We start from the raw sequence: 15,956 nt of genomic DNA, 5'->3' as shown, positions 1-15,956 counted from the left end.
CTTTAGAAGTTTTTTATCTTGATGAGCATCACCAGATACTTTCTTATTGTAGATCTAGTAGTAGCAATTGCTATCATTGTTTTTCAATGGGTTGGTTTTATTAGCTGAAGATTATTATAATTGTAGTGATAATAAGTTTTCCTAATGACAGTAACACACAGCATTGTTATTGTCAATAGTCACACAGTGATAGGCTTTTGGAAGATAAAACACCTTACTGTAATTGTAGCCAGAACAGGGGTGTTCAGAAAACGCAGTTTCTTTACAGTCATTTAATTATACGCCTTAATCTCAAAAAAATGTCAAAAAAGAAAAAAATATTTTCTATTAGAATACCTTTCACGTGTCCGTGGTTCCAGTACCTGTTCTGCTCAAATTAATCCTGTTAAAAACTCAGAAAACTCCCCGAAACTGGGGTTTTCCAGAGGGGGGAATGACTTGGGATGGTTTCTCCTATGGCTCTTGGGACCAAGGCAACATGTGACATTTCACAGAGGTTTTGGGAGGAAACTATGGACCATGGTGCCACCCATTCCCTTCCCCAGGGATGTGGCCTCGACTAAACTCCCCTCCATGCTGCTGGCACAGGGGCTGCCAGGATGACATTTCACTATTAGAGCTGTTCCACCAGGCAGTTCAGCTGCGGGTCTTTGGGCTACCACAACAAAACCAGGGCACTGTGGCTTGGTCTGAAGGTAGTGCAAGACTGGAGGCTGCTTTAAATGGGTGGACTTCTCTCAACTCATTGAAACTTGACCAGTTAACACCAGCTGAGGTTTTTGCCTTGAGAGCTTCTCCTTTCCTGCTGGGGTTTTACCAAATACTTAGAAACCATTCTGTTGTATTTCCTTTTTTTTCTTTTCTTGAAGGTGCTTAAAGAATAGTATGAAGCTGGGACTGCACAGCTTGCAGAGGCAGCGAAGCTGGTGCTATGGTAGTGAGCTTGGAGCCTGTAATTGAATGGTGCCAGCCCTGTGGGAGTGTGAATTGGCAGGCAGGCAGGCAACAGGCAGGTGGGCAGGTCATACGTGCTGCCACAAACCTATCCTTACCCTTGGTGAGCTAATTTAACCTCAGCTTGGGTTTGCCCGTATGAAGGGCAGCCACACCTGAGTATTACAGCACGGACACACCTTTAATTTTGGCTTGCCTTTCATCTAGAGTGCTTGGGAGTTGCAGGACTTCAAGTGGGGACACAGGAGGTTTCCAGGTAGTGAGGCAGAGGGTCGCAATGTCACCTCTCCTTGGTGAAATGCTTTGATGGACAGTTACCCTGCCTTTGAAAGGTGACTTGAAAGCTCCCCAGTTTGCCTGGCTCCAACCCTTGAATGTTTCTGGGCTCTTAAGAGAAGGGTGTGGGGACAAGAACTGAGAACAGACTCTCAGCTGCTCACCTGGGTAATCACAGCCTGGTCTTGAGTCACTGAGAGCCTCTGACCTTCAGGAGAGCCAGGGTGTGGGCTCCACCATGTAGAAATGCCTGTGGGGAAACACCAAGTCCTACATCACCCAAAATAGCCAATGTCTGTGTGAACTGTCTGTCTTTTAGTATGAAGCTGGGACTGCACAGCTTGCAGAGGCAGCGAAGCTGGTGCTATGGTAGTGAGCTTGGAGCCTGTAATTGAATGGTGCCAGCCCTGTGGGAGTGTGAATTGGCAGGCAGGCAGGCAACAGGCAGGTGGGCAGGTCATACGTGCTGCCACAAACCTATCCTTACCCTTGGTGAGCTAATTTAACCTCAGCTTGGGTTTGCCCGTATGAAGGGCAGCCACACCTGAGTATTACAGCACGGACACACCTTTAATTTTGGCTTGCCTTTCATCTAGAGTGCTTGGGAGTTGCAGGACTTCAAGTGGGGACACAGGAGGTTTCCAGGTAGTGAGGCAGAGGGTCGCAATGTCACCTCTCCTTGGTGAAATGCTTTGATGGACAGTTACCCTGCCTTTGAAAGGTGACTTGAAAGCTCCCCAGTTTGCCTGGCTCCAACCCTTGAATGTTTCTGGGCTCTTAAGAGAAGGGTGTGGGGACAAGAACTGAGAACAGACTCTCAGCTGCTCACCTGGGTAATCACAGCCTGGTCTTGAGTCACTGAGAGCCTCTGACCTTCAGGAGAGCCAGGGTGTGGGCTCCACCATGTAGAAATGCCTGTGGGGAAACACCAAGTCCTACATCACCCAAAAACCTCAATGTCTGTGTGAACTGTCTGTCTTTTTCCTGCTTTTCTTTCAGGCATAAGCACCTTGCGTGACCATGCACTATTATGGGGAGCGGTACAAATACGTCTACCTGCCGGAGACGGGCTACATCACCGAAACCATCCAACAATGCACGCCCCAGTCCGATATGTGCAGCACCACGTGCCACCCGCTCAGCGTGATCAAGAGCCCAGTGCCCAGATGGCAAAACTACACGCAATCTTTCTCTTATGTGTGCCCACAGCCAGGTGTGACCCAGAGCTCCCTGCTGCCCTGCCAGCCCTACGTGCAGCAGTGTGTCCTGCTCTACCCCGAGCCGTGCGAGACCACTCGCCTTCTGCCCTGCAGAAAGCCCAGCCTGAAGCTGAGCCCTGTGCAGAATTTCCAGCCCTGTGAGACCAGTTGCACCGAGAAGAAACGTACGGCCAAGAGCCTCCCACCCTGCGCCCCCAGGTGCCCCGAGCCCGGCAAACTCAAGTTCCCACCGTGTGGGATCAAGTACTCATCCTCGTGCAAGAACGAATGCAGGACACAGAAGATATCCAAATGCTCGACGCAGGGGTACGGCGCGGAGCTCCGGTCCCCACAGGGGATGACCAGCGGCTATTCCCTGCCATTGAGGGGAGTCACTGAGTGTCCCCCGCAGCAGTGCGTAACCCAGTCTTTCCTGCAGGAGTACGTGAGCGGGTTCCCCCAGCAGAAGTGCATGAAGGGTTACCCGACGCAGGAGTGCATCACCACTTACTCCTCCCAGCAGTGCATAACCAAGTGCCCACCCAAGCCGCAGGTCCCCAAGTGTCCCCCCGGGCAGGGGATAAAGGAGTGCTCCACGCAGCACCACGCAACCAAGTGCTTGCTGCCACAGGAGGGAATCAAGCACAAGAGCTCTTCGACGCAACACCTGAGCAAGTCCAAGTGCCTCTACCCACGGGCCACCCAGCACTCCTCCCATCATCACACCGGGGGAGCGAAACGTTCGGGCCACACCAAGAAGAGCCGCTGTGCTTCCAAATGGCTCTGCTAAAGGAGATAAAGAAAGAGTTGTGAGAACAGCAACCTATGTAGCTGAGGTCTGAGGTTATTTTTCCCCCATTCCTAGTCCCCAGAGAAGCTTTAGCCTTATTTTACCCCTTATTTTATCCATGTAAAACTCGTAGAGTGCTATCCCTTCCTTTTATGACCACACTTCAGTTATTCCTCCAACAGAAAAGATGTTAGTGAGAAGCAAAGTAATTCTGAGCAGGTGCTTGGGCTTTCAACATCAAACCGATACAACTCTGTCACTACCTTCACACCACAAGAGGTTTTTACTGTAACTGGATCAATTATATCTGCCGGTTGTACCAGTCATATTAAACTTAGGTTGCAGCTGGATTCTTGCTCTCTGTCTGATTTATTTTCCCTTTTAAAAACCTGTTTCTAATAGCTGCTACTGGGAAAAAGTATTCCCTGCTGTTTTCACTGAATTTTTTCACTGAATTTTTAGAGTATATCACTCTTTTCTGTAAAATAATGACAGCAATGGTGTTTTTAGGAGTAGATTTACCATCTGTGGGAAGAGATCTTGGTGTTGAAAAGTTACCCAGAGACATAGTAAAAGCAGTGGCACAGGGTGGTATTAGAAGGTGGCTCAACTAAAGTAATGAGACTCATTAGTAGCCCTCAGACAGGAGTTTACTGTCCACCTAGGCTTTGCTTGGTGGCACCAGTGTCACATGCAGGTCACACAGGAGAGATTTCAGTCCTACACCCCAGGACCAGGACTATCTTCCCCCCACAAATTGCTCTGCAGTTTTGTCCCTGGACAAACCAGTGCTGAGCAGATTATGGAATGAGCCATGTGGGATAGTCCCTGGCAGAGCAGGAGGCAGAGAGGATGCTGCAGAAAGGTCTTCTCTGGTGCTGTGACCCTGCACTGGCCCTCCCTGCACTGGGTGGGTGATCACCATCAATAGTCTGTGGTTATAAAACTCCAACCAGAGGGAAATCTAAATTTCAGTTCCAGCTGTTCCTTGACAATAATATTTTGGTAGGGAGCAGGAAATAGAATGGAATGGTTCAGGTTGGAAGGGACCTTAAAGGTCATCGAGTTCCATATAGTTCCATATAGTTACTATGTAGGGTTCAAAATTGTCATTGTTCTTGGTCAATGTGTTGGGTTCAAAATTGTCATTGTTCTTGGTCAATATGTTGCTTTCTATGTGTGTGTGTGTATATATATATATGTATATGTAAGGGGCAAAGTCCCAAAGCACCTTTCCTTGCCCACCTGCCATACACCATAGGCTCTCCCAGGAGGAGGTCCTGGGGCAGAAGCTCTCTACCACCATCTAAAGGTGCACTGGGAGACCCAGCAGCTCCTCCCGTGGCTGCTCAGCCAGCTCCCTGGGCAAATCCCAGCAGGAAAACCTCCTCCTATCTCCTTGCCTTCCTCTGTAGAGCCCCAAACAGGCCAAGTAGGATTTCCATAGACATCTTTTTGCAATAAAGTGATAGATTTGCCTGTAAACACAGAGACTGATGTTACCTGCAATCCTCCAGGATTAGGAGGAGCTTTGCTCCTCTCTGTGGCGAGAGGGAATTCTTTTTAACTTGTAGTTAGTCACTAATCCATGGGAATTAAATGAAAGAGAGAGGAGAAGTCTGAGCAAGTAGCTCCCTCCTGACTACCTCGGATGGGATCCATCCCTTTCTTATACCAGGCCAATGTAAAACCTGGTTCCCCTCTGCCCTCACTCACCCCAGGCACCAGCACACACAGGACAGTCCTGGGGGTCTAGAACCATTCGAGGGAGATGGAGGAAGATGGATAATTGTGACAATTAAGGTCCAGGGGAAGTTGTCCCACCTGCATTTATCCCACTTGCTTGGTTTAAAAGGTTCTGCTGATCTCAGTCTCTCTTGGTCCTGAAAGGATGCATCTCCCCTTCAGTTAGCATGGGGAAGATGGCATTCATCATCAGAAAAGGGTTTTCTTTTAAAAATCTGAGCTTCTGTTTCTCTGGTTTTGCTCCTAATAAAGGGGTGATAATATAAAAACTTAAAATAACCTCTAAATGACGCTTGAATTTTTCCTGTCTCTCTGCATGGGGATGGTTTTTACACTCTCTTGTTCCTTCTCTGCTGCTGCTCAGGCAGCAGACCCTGCTCTGCCTCATCAAATGGATCCATGAGTGGGATCTGTTCCTGGAGAGGTCATGAGCCCTGCAAAAAAGGAGGACCTGGTGGCCCAAAAGGTGACATGAGGCAGTGCTGCAGCCTTGTGGCGGTGAAAGCCAAACACAGGCTGGGCTGCCTGAGCCAGAGCGTAGACAGCAGGAGGACAAGAGGCTGGATTCCCCTCCAACTGGCACTCAGGATGTCACATCCAGACCTCCATGACCTCCCTGACAGCTCAGCAGAAGAGCCATGGACACCCAGAAGTCCAATGAAGGCTGTAGGGTAGTCAGGGCACTGGGTGCAAGATGAGAGAGGCTGGGAGAGCTGGGTATGTTTGCCCTGGAGAAGAAAACACTGAACGGACAGTTTTATTACCACCTTCACCCACCAAATGAGTGTTTAGAGCAAAGATGGGCTCTACTCCAAGGTGAACAGTGAAGGGGGGGAGGAAGGGGGGTGTGCTACAGAGCAGTTTTTTCCTTTTTGGGCTTACTTTGCCCAGCTTTTCCATGCGACCGTTGTCCAAAGACTCCCCCAGGTGGACAAACTCCACATTGCCCATGGTATTAAGAGGCATAAGGTATTTAGGGTTGTGTTTCTGCTCTTATTTCTAAAGGTGTTTTTGCACAGAAGACATCATGACTTCTAGAAATTAAACAGCAATCTTGCTGCCTTTTCATCCTCCAAGGAAGCCTGGGAGGTGTAAAGGAGTTTCCAGTTTGGGGTATTTGGATGCTCTGAAGGTAAAGTGGCATAGAGACAGGGATTTCCATTTTTCCAGACACTTTTCTCTTTTTAAGGAAGAAGGGTATGATCAGATATTGGTTCAGAAGTCACCAAGAGATCCGTAAGCTCCCTGAAATTGTCAAAGAGTATGAAATATGTTTTTTAACATAAACTGACAGCAATATCTAGCAAGAGAGCTCAATGGGCTCAGCCTCCATCGTGAGTTACGAATTTGGGGTCTGGCTTTTCGGATAACTTTGTGTGAACTTTTCATTGTCTTCTGAGAGAGGCTGGGGAAAATAATCCCGACAATTAGAGACTAGTGAGGTGAGGTTTCCACACAACAGGGAATGTCAACACATTTCCAAAATATTCATTACTGGTTTATGCATGCAAAGTGATTTATCGTTATAATAATAACAGTTTGTTATCTGAGACAAACACCTCGGGGCTAATAGCACCTATAGAATATGCATTTTTTGATGGAAGTGTCTCAGTTGTTCTCATAAACAGGATGTTGTTTTCAGGCCTTGACAACTCAAGGCGTTTTTATTTTCATTAACCAATATGGTGAGGTTTCCACACAACAGGGAATGTCAACACATTTCCAAAATATTCATTACTGGTTTATGCATGCAAAGTGATTTATCGTTATAATAATAACAGTTTGTTATCTGAGACAAACACCTCGGGGCTAATAGCACCTATAGAATATGCATTTTTTGATGGAAGTGTCTCAGTTGTTCTCATAAACAGGATGTTGTTTTCAGGCCTTGACAACTCAAGGCGTTTTTATTTTCATTAACCAATACATTTCTGGTTACATTCAAAAGCAGTCTCTTCAAAATGGATTAAGAAGGAGGCTTTGGTCACCTTGTGACTCTAAACTCTGAGAATCCACCTGAATCCTTGGGAAATAGGTGAGACTCAACAAGATTCAGCAATTCCTGTACATCAGTAGCCATGTGATTAAATTTTTTCCCCCATACTTAAGTCTTTCTTGATGTACTTTCATCCCAGGGCTTCTTCTCTTGTCCTTAAGCAAGTGTAGGTGGCAGCTAAACTCTTTCACCTTGGCATTTACCTTTTATCTGCAGAAATTATTACCTTATCTCCTTCCAGTCTTCCCTTCTGGAAGCAGACATCCTTCAGAGTTTATGTTTCTGAGCATTCTGGTGATTGGAGCCAGGCATGGGCAGCTGGTCAGTACCTAGAGCAAGATTGGGGAACCCCAAGCAAAATGACGTCCTCCGGCTGAAGCTGTGACAACAGGCAGTGGAACGAAGGACAGGAAGCAAATAACCAAATCATTGTGAACAAAACTGAACCCCGTGGTGCCTCTAACTAAGTGCTGGGGTGGATTTAGGGGCATGAATTAAAATCCCACACCTGGCAGTAGATAGAGCCAATATATCTTCAATACAGTGGTTGCTCACGCTGTCAATGTAACTCAAAGCTGAACAAACTAGAGCGAGTGGCAACCCCACATTAATACAGACAGAAGTGGGAGAATCACATCAGCAATTAATTTAAACAGTAAAAATGTAACATGAAGAGAACCCCGTAGCAGGTAACAGTATGTACCACAGAAAACTGAATAATGCCAGTAAACAATGCTAAAATAATTATAGTAATTATAAGGGTTACACATGCGGGAAAAATTGTTTGGGGAGTAATTAAGACCTCATGCACAAAGGTTGTCTCATCCTCCTGGAAGTTCAAGAAAGTATATAAATCTCAAAGGATTCAGGGCTCCGCTGGCCGTTTCTCTCGACTTCTTCCTGGACAGCTGGTAAGTCCCATTCAACCTCAATCTAATTATATTGAGTAAAACATTTCTTTAACATGAGCTGGGGTTTAACAGAATCTCCTTATTATTTTTAGAAACCTTTCTCAAAAAGTCTGCAAGAAATTACGTAGTTGTACCATGTTGGACCAAGTGCAGCCTTTAAAATATGTCTATGGGGACTGGCATTCTTATTTTAGAAAAAAAAAATAGTAATACAATTTTGTTATTATCAATTAGCTGTGTATAGCTACATGGTGTCCAACATAAAAGACATTTAAAGCTCTATTCAGGTAGAGTTTAGATAACATTATCATAGAATAGTTTGGTTTGGAAGGGACCTTTAAATGCTGTCTGGTCCAACCCCCCTGCAATGAGCAGGGACATCTTCAACTAGATCAGGTTGCTCAGTAACAATAGTACTACTATTTTTTCCTTAAAAAAAAAAAAAAAAAAGGAGAAAATTTTAGGTGTTTAAATTTGTTTTCCCTAAGTTTTTGTTCATAAATAAGCAAGATTGGGTATTAAAAGGGATAAAAAGGCACTAAAATCCTAAAATCTTCTTGCCTCCTTCCTTCCCTGCCAGAATGACCACCCAGAGCACAGTTAGAGCAAAGAGGCCATTTCACTAAGAAGTCACATCTCCCCAGTTTTCAACTGGTCATTCATGCAGGTCTGTTTGTGGCTGGAGCCTCTCTCTTTGTGTTCAGACACCTTTATCATAGCACTATTAGGAAGGACAAACTTTGCAAGGACAATTGTTTTCATACTCAATGACTTCAGGGTTTTTCTGATGAGACCATCTGATGCTGAGCATTAACAGACATGAAAAGCCAGAGAAGGTGAGGAATGGGATCCCCCTTAACCTTTCCATCATAATCAGTGGTCAGAAGCAGGCATTTCACATGATTTATTCAAGCACCTACCTCTGAATGAGCTTGACTGCACTTTAAAAGTGCCTGATTTTCTCCAGGGACAAAAAGAAAGCTGCTATTTTATAGGTAGTCACCTACATCAGGCAGTATTTAACTTTGACAGATAAATCCCACAACATATTTTCGTAACTTCTTCCAGTTGAATGACCTAAAAGGTGGATTCAGGGTCTAGGCAAAAAGGTAAGCACCAAAAAATCTCTATGAAGTTCTTAGCTCTGCCATGAATGGTCTCTGCAAACCATCTGGAGGTACCTGGAGGGAAGATTTTCCCAGAAGCTCGGGGATTAACACGCAGAATGACACTGAAATCAGGTCCTTCCACCTCCTGCAGAGCAGACCCCATCTTACGGAGCTGGGATCATGGTTTTTTCCTCCCAGACCTGCATGACATGGTCTTGTTAGTCTTCACGGTATCAGAATAGTGATACAGTGCTCAGCACAATCACAGCAGAGGCATGGGAATCCTATTATGCATAATTATTCTCACGAGAGAATGACACTGAAATCAGGTCCTTCCACCTCCTGCAGAGCAGACCCCATCTTACGGAGCTGGGATCATGGTTTTTTCCTCCCAGACCTGCATGACATGGTCTTGTTAGTCTTCACGGTATCAGAATAGTGATACAGTGCTCAGCACAATCACAGCAGAGGCATGGGAATCCTATTATGCATAATTATTCTCACGAGGGCTGGGCATGCTCTGTTGCTGAGACAAATAAATAATCCCAGGCAAGGACATTCTCCAGTATGGAGATATAAAATACCCATTTGCTATACAACCAGTGGCCTTATGGCACCAGTAGTGGCCACAGCAGTGGCCACAACATCTCCAGGTGATCCTGGTGGTTAACCAGACAGGGTCTGTAACTGGGAGAGGGCAAAGAGACACAGCAAAGGTGGAAATGGCCTACAAGCAAGAGATGGCAGGATTAAAACTGGATGGGGCACCAGTAGTGGCCACAGCAGTGGCCACAGCATCAGTACCTCTCCAGGTGATCCTGGTGGTCAACCAGACAGGGTCTGTAACCGGGAGAGGGCAAAGAGACACAGCAAAGGTGGAAATGGCCTACAAGCAAGAGATGGCAGGATTAAAACTGGATGGAGGTTGGAAAAACCCTAAGGGGAGGTGGGATTGGGCCTAAAAGTCCTTCTTGGGAGGGTGGAGGCAGAGTGAGGACTCAGGTTGATGCCCAGAGAAGTTGTGACTGCCCCCCATCCCTGGAGGTGTTCAAGGCCAGGCTGGATGGGACTTTGAGCAACCTGGTCTAGTGGGAGTTTGGAACTAGATGATGTTTAAGGCCCCTTCCAACCCAAACCATTCTGTGATTCTATGATGGGGATGGGGTGAGTGGAACAAGGGAACTAGCCTGTACTGACCCGTGAGCTTCAGTTCCTGAAATCATAGGGTTGTGTTGCCTCTACTACAGCATCTTCATTACCTGCACAGCCCCTAAAACTAAAATTCCTGAGCTGCACTCTTATTCACTTGTCCCTTCTTCTCCACCCCAGAGTGTCCCCAGCTGTGGCACGTGCCTCACTCTCCCTGTGAGGAGGGCAGGAGAGGAGCCGGAGTGTGGGGGATCTGCAGTGTACAGGTTGCAAACCCTTTGAGAAACACTCCCGTGGTCTCCGTTGTGTGCTGCAGGTTGGCCACCACCATTCCTCCCAGATGTCCTTCGGTGGGGAGCGGGATGCAGGATGCTGTTTCTACTCATGTGATATGCAGTGCCCACAGCCTCTTGCTACCAGCTGCAATGACCCATGTGTTGTATCCTGCGGCACCTCCAGAGTCATTATATACCCCCCTCCAGTTGTCATAACATTCCCAGGGCCCATCATCAGCACATGCCCGCAGGAGACTGTGGTGGGAAGTTCTGCCATCGTGGAGGGAGGTTCACCAGCCCCGCTGGCATCTCTGAGAGGAGAAGGCCTGTGCTCAGAGCCACCTGCAGAGAGATTTGTCCCCAAACACATACCTCCACGCCCATCACGGTGCTCCTACGTGTTTTCTTCCCACTGGATGCATCCTTGCAGTAGACCCAACTACAAACGCCACCAACCATCTGAGAGCGAGAGGGAAGAGAGTGCTCCAGAGAAGGAGAAGCCAGAAACTGAAAATGCAGATACAGCAAACGAGGACAAAGAGATCTCAGAAGCATAAAATAGTGACACCAACCCCCATGATGAAGTCCAAAGACCTCGTAGAGTCCCACTGCCTCTAAAGCAGACTTACTTCTGTCTTCTTTAAATTATGCTTTACTTTAAGTTCATAGTTTTTTCCCCTCACATACATTCTCAGGCAGGTGATTAGAGAAATAAAATCCCCCCATCCTAATTTTTATTAACCTGACTTGTTAAATATACAGTATTCTCGGGAACAGTTTGCTCTTTTTACTTTGCTTTCCAGAAAAACGAAGGCAGCAGCTGTTTCAAGAAGAGCACGAATGTGGTCAGTTGAGACATGACAAAGCCTTTCACTGCTAGAGCTAATTAGACTGGTCTTAGACTAATGTAAGAGAATTAGTCACCAGGAAATTAACTTTTCCTTCTGATAAATATATATACACACACACACGTGTCATTTGTTTCTGGCTTTCAGTTTCTTTTCCCCCACAGTGAAACTGATCCTTTCTTTATATTTAATTTTATTTAAGAAAAAGGAACTGTGCCCTTTACACTGTGATTTATTCTAGCAGCCTTGTTCTACCCTTTCCCTTCCTATTAAAATTATTCTGCATTATCACGGTAGTTTTCTCATTTTCTTTCTCTTCCACTCTTGATTTTCAAACGCCAGCTGGTGAAAATTTGGTTGGTAAACATCAAACCCAAATCTGTCGGTTCTTCTCACCCACGAAGTGAGAAAAACATTAACTCCCCCCTTGTGCTCCTCAGCCCGGTTCACCTGCCTCTGCACAAGACACTCTCATTTTCACTTTCATCTCACAACTTTCACTTGTTCCTCACCCTGTTAAGCACAGCCTGTGGTTTTGAGAGTTCTTGGCTGGATGTGTCAGCTGGAAAGCAGTAAGTAGATAAAAAGGAATGACACCCTGAGAAATTTTCCTAGTTATTTACTTCAGTTCAGGAAATAAAAAAAACATTAACTCCCTGATCCCCACTTCCCTGCCCTCAAATTCTAAGCTTCTGTCTCTCTAAAGATTTCCACACGTTTTAACTGCAAACATTGTCCTTTTGGTCCCAAGAAGGATATTACTGCAGTTACGGTGGGGCAGCTCTGCCAGTCTTTGCAAGCTAAAAGCTGAAGTTTAACAGAAATGAAATAAAATCCGCAGGTAAACTTGTGCCTAAAACTGAAATATGAAAGCTGGCTGAGCTCCAGTGCCCTCTTCTTAGGGCTGGCAAGTCTTGAGAGCTGCCATTTAACAATTTGCCCACCCCTGTGGAGAGACATGTCCAGGAACGTCAGGGTGTGCACCTTATTCTGCAAGCAGCCCATGCAGTCGCTGCCAGATGCGGATGTTTTCCCAGAGGCTTCTTCAAAGAGAAAGCGAGATTGCAGAAAACTTCACAGCGGTGCTACTAAAACGCCGTATGAAAACACACTAAGCAGCCTGGAGTCCTGCCAGTCTCCCTGCTCACCCTGCCCTGTCTCCTTCTGAGAAGACAATTTGTCCATCCCTCTGCTGCAGACCCCTCTGTGATCCGCTGTCCGGGGCAGAGGGGCCATCTCCCTGGGATCCATGCTCCCTGCCCCCTGTAAATCTAAAATAAACTCCTCAACTATTTACTGCCAATATATATTTATATATTTTTTCCCTTAGCAGGATGGCAACTCCTATAAATCTGCTTGTTTATCTCGCAGACATTAGCATGTGCCCTACTTTATTGATCCAAGGTGGTGACGTAATTACTGTATCTTGGAAGATCAGCTTGTGAACTGGGCCTCAGTGTCACGCCCCAGATAAACCGGGAGGCAGGGCAGAGATAGAAGATGCGTTGATTGCTCGGCTCATGCAAAAAAAGTGTTGTGAAAAATTTGGTAATGAGGTCACAGGCAGGGTGGAGCTCTTGGGTCCAAAAGACCCAGTCCTGACTCATTATCTCCACCCCATCCCATCCAGCAGTTCGAGGAGTTTAACAATAACCTCATTGCACAAGGGGATTCGGGAAGTGATTTTCACCCGCTGAAGATGACTTGCAAATTATTCCTTTTTAAAAAAAATTAAAAATAAAACAAAAATTGCATGCCTGAAAACCACTAACTTGGTTCTTCTTGAAAATGAAGCAGCTTGCACAAGACAGTCTGCCCTCCAAGAGCCTTGCTGAGGCTCTTTAGGGAAAAAACACTAGCCTGTCAGCCTGAGAACTTTGAGCTTGAGCCCTTTCAGAGAAATTTGTGCATCATATACATACTGTTTGAAGTGCAGGCACATCATTTGGGTCCATTCAGTGTGTATTGACACATCGCATTTTCAAAGAACCTTCAATATTCTCTACTCACCTGCCTGAGCCACATCTTAGGGCATTTTGATTAACAACCTATCAAAACTCCCAGTACTTCATAAAATCATGGAACAGTTTGGGTGGGAAAGGACCGTAAAGGCCCTACAGTTCCCCCTCCTGCCCTGGGCAGGGCCACCTCCCACCAGACCAGGTTGCTCCAAGCCCCCTCCAACCTGCCCTTGAACCCCTCCAGGGATGGGGCAGCCACAGCTTCTCTGGGCAACCTGGGCCAGGCTCTCACCACCCTCACAGCAAAAAATTTCTACCCCAGATCTCATCTCAGTCTCCCCTCTTTCAGTTATAAACCCCTCATCCTATCACTACTGCATCTTTCTACCAGTTTGGCCTTCACTCTTGGTCTTTCCTGCCATTTAATGACCTTCCACAAACGTCTTTCACCTGTTTCTTTGACACATTGCTTGTTTCAATGCTTTCCCCACTATGTTGTCTTGCATATGGGATCCCAGCTGCTCTTCTGCCTTCCCCTGCTCTTTCAGCCTTCCACAGGATGCCACATTTTGCTGTCACTATAACATCCCACACCATCTTCTCACTGCTTCTTGCAAACCTTCTTTCTCTTTACACCCAAACGGCACAGACAATTACCATCTTATTACGGGATAACTGGTGCCCAAAAGCCACCTAACCTGTCCAAGGACACTCTATGCACAAGGGTGGATCTAAGACTTAGACACACCTAATTATTATTAGCCTTATTACTTATAACCTGTCATTACAATGCCAATATTGCATGCCAGCTAAATTCACATTGGGGCCAGGGAGACCAAGGCATAGGACAGACACAGGAGAAGGGGCAGAATGAATCCTGCATGGGATGCCCTGAAAAGCTGTTGTTGCAGGGCTGCTTTTACTGTTTAAATCCCTTTTCAAGTTGTGACATGAGTTACCAGGAGTGAGGTGGGAGCGCACTAGCCTTTGGGGCAGCTTTCTACTTACGCTGAGGTTTTATCCTTGTTGACCTGAGCTGGAAGACGCAGTTCTGTACAGATATTTGAAGCACAAGAGGACCTGGCACAATAATTTAGATATTTCCCATGGAGAGCAGAACTCTGCATTCCCCTTTTTCTTCTCTGAGAAGAACCTTCTCTGCCTCTAAGCTCAACTATAAATTAATTTAACAGGGTTCTGAGCCAGCAGATCAGCACTCCTTTAGTCAAATAGCCTTGAAGGAACTGAAAGTCAGTTGCCAGTTTTTCTTGCTGAGATTAACAGGCTTAATTAGGTAATGAGGCAGAATGGAGATTTAATTAATAGCTTTAGAATTAATAGATCATTAAATTGGATATTAGCACCACACCTCTGTGAGCCATGGGGCGATACAGGAATATGAATCCACTCTGCCAGTATCAGCACATACCGTGAGTACTGGCAAAGTATTAAAAATGGATTATTTGCAAGGGTGGAACTGCCAAGGTACCGCATTCCAAACAACCCCAAACGTGAACTCAGGAGCACCGACCATACTAAGAAACAGGTCTATACACATCTCCACTGTACTTGCATTTTCAGAAGGCCCAGCTGCCACCACACCCCTTTTTCTCTCTTTGTCACAGAACAAAAGTGTTATTCCAGGCTGTCTTTGCCTGAATACACACTTGCCACACCAGTGAGTGCACATCACTGTGTCCTTCTCACCTCCACAAGCCTCTTGGTCCTTGCTGAGGTTCTTCACCTCTTTGCAGCAACTCAGACACAGAGAAGAAGGTCCAAATGTCTCCTCGGAGCTGGGGTGGGGTGATTTATGGACAAATCCAGCAGCTCTATCAATGCTGCTACATCAGCTCTTCCCACACCTCGGGGCTTCAGGTGGCCCAGTAGCCCTCAGAGTCCTTCAGCTGGTCAAGCAAGGTGGGTCTGACCTGGCAAACCTGCTTGGCTGATGGGTACATTGTGTGGAGCCTGAGAGGTGGACATTGGTTAGCTTCGATACAAAGCTAAATTATACACAGACACAGAAGCTGTTGTTACACCTTGGGCTGCAATTTCACATACCTACAGGTTTATACTGAGGAGAACAGAGCTCATATATTAAAGAGCATTAGTTCTATTTTGTTTTTTAGATGAAAGATGGCCGGTAAGATTACAGCAGTGTAATTACTCCTGAGCTCCAAGCAAATCTCATTAAGTGGCGGGGAAGAATTCTTCAGCTTTGGAATTATTTGTGTGTATAATTATTTAATCACCACCTTTTGTTGCACTGTAGCTAGAAAATGTAACCAAACTGATCCATAAGAGAGGAAATCCATATGACAAGAGAGCTGGGTTTTGCTATTAATTATTTAAGAATGAGGGTAGGTATTCAGGATGCAAATGGGACATGAGTAAACTGAGGTCACTGGCTATGGGTTCCCCCTGGGATCAGGGTGAAATTGGCTGAAAAGGAATTCATTGGGGAGTGTGGAAAAGGCAAAAAAGAGAAGAGAGCCATTGTAATGCCAATGGAAACTGGAACATGCAGTGGTGGCTGAATACGGCATCTCCATAGCAGTGAGGTTTCTAAACTTCCAGTGCCCTCAAAGCACAACTAGAGATGGCAGAGCTGCCCAGTTGATGAAATGTGAGCATTTATGGAAAGGTGAACGCATGGGTAGATCTCCAGGCTCCACCAAATGTGTCTGCTGATTCTAGGAGAAACTCAGACCATGTATTTTTGGACACCCAAGTTTGGCT

At 46.0% G+C, this 15,956-nt stretch overlaps 1 protein-coding gene across 1 annotated transcript; it reads left to right on the top strand.

The window, feature by feature from the left end:
- The first annotated feature begins 2,250 nt into the window (after nt 1-2,250).
- Nucleotides 2,251-3,569, top strand: LOC106896981. The gene has a single exon (XM_014957329.1). The coding sequence runs from the start codon at nt 2,251-2,253 to the stop codon at nt 3,217-3,219; it is 969 nt and encodes a 322-aa protein (XP_014812815.1). The 3' UTR covers nt 3,220-3,569.
- Nucleotides 3,570-15,956: the final 12,387 nt, after the last annotated feature.

The sequence above is a fragment of the Calidris pugnax genome, unplaced genomic scaffold, assembly GCF_001431845.1.
Source record: "Calidris pugnax isolate Ruff unplaced genomic scaffold, ASM143184v1 scaffold305, whole genome shotgun sequence".
Taxonomy (NCBI): domain Eukaryota; kingdom Metazoa; phylum Chordata; class Aves; order Charadriiformes; family Scolopacidae; genus Calidris; species Calidris pugnax.
Note: the sequence above shows the minus strand (reverse complement) of the source record. Positions and strands in the feature narration are given on the sequence as shown.

Coding starts and splice junctions, on each gene's coding strand:
- LOC106896981 (XM_014957329.1), top strand. CDS start 2,251: ATGCACTATTATGGGGAGCGGTACAAATACGTCTACCTGCCGGAGACG.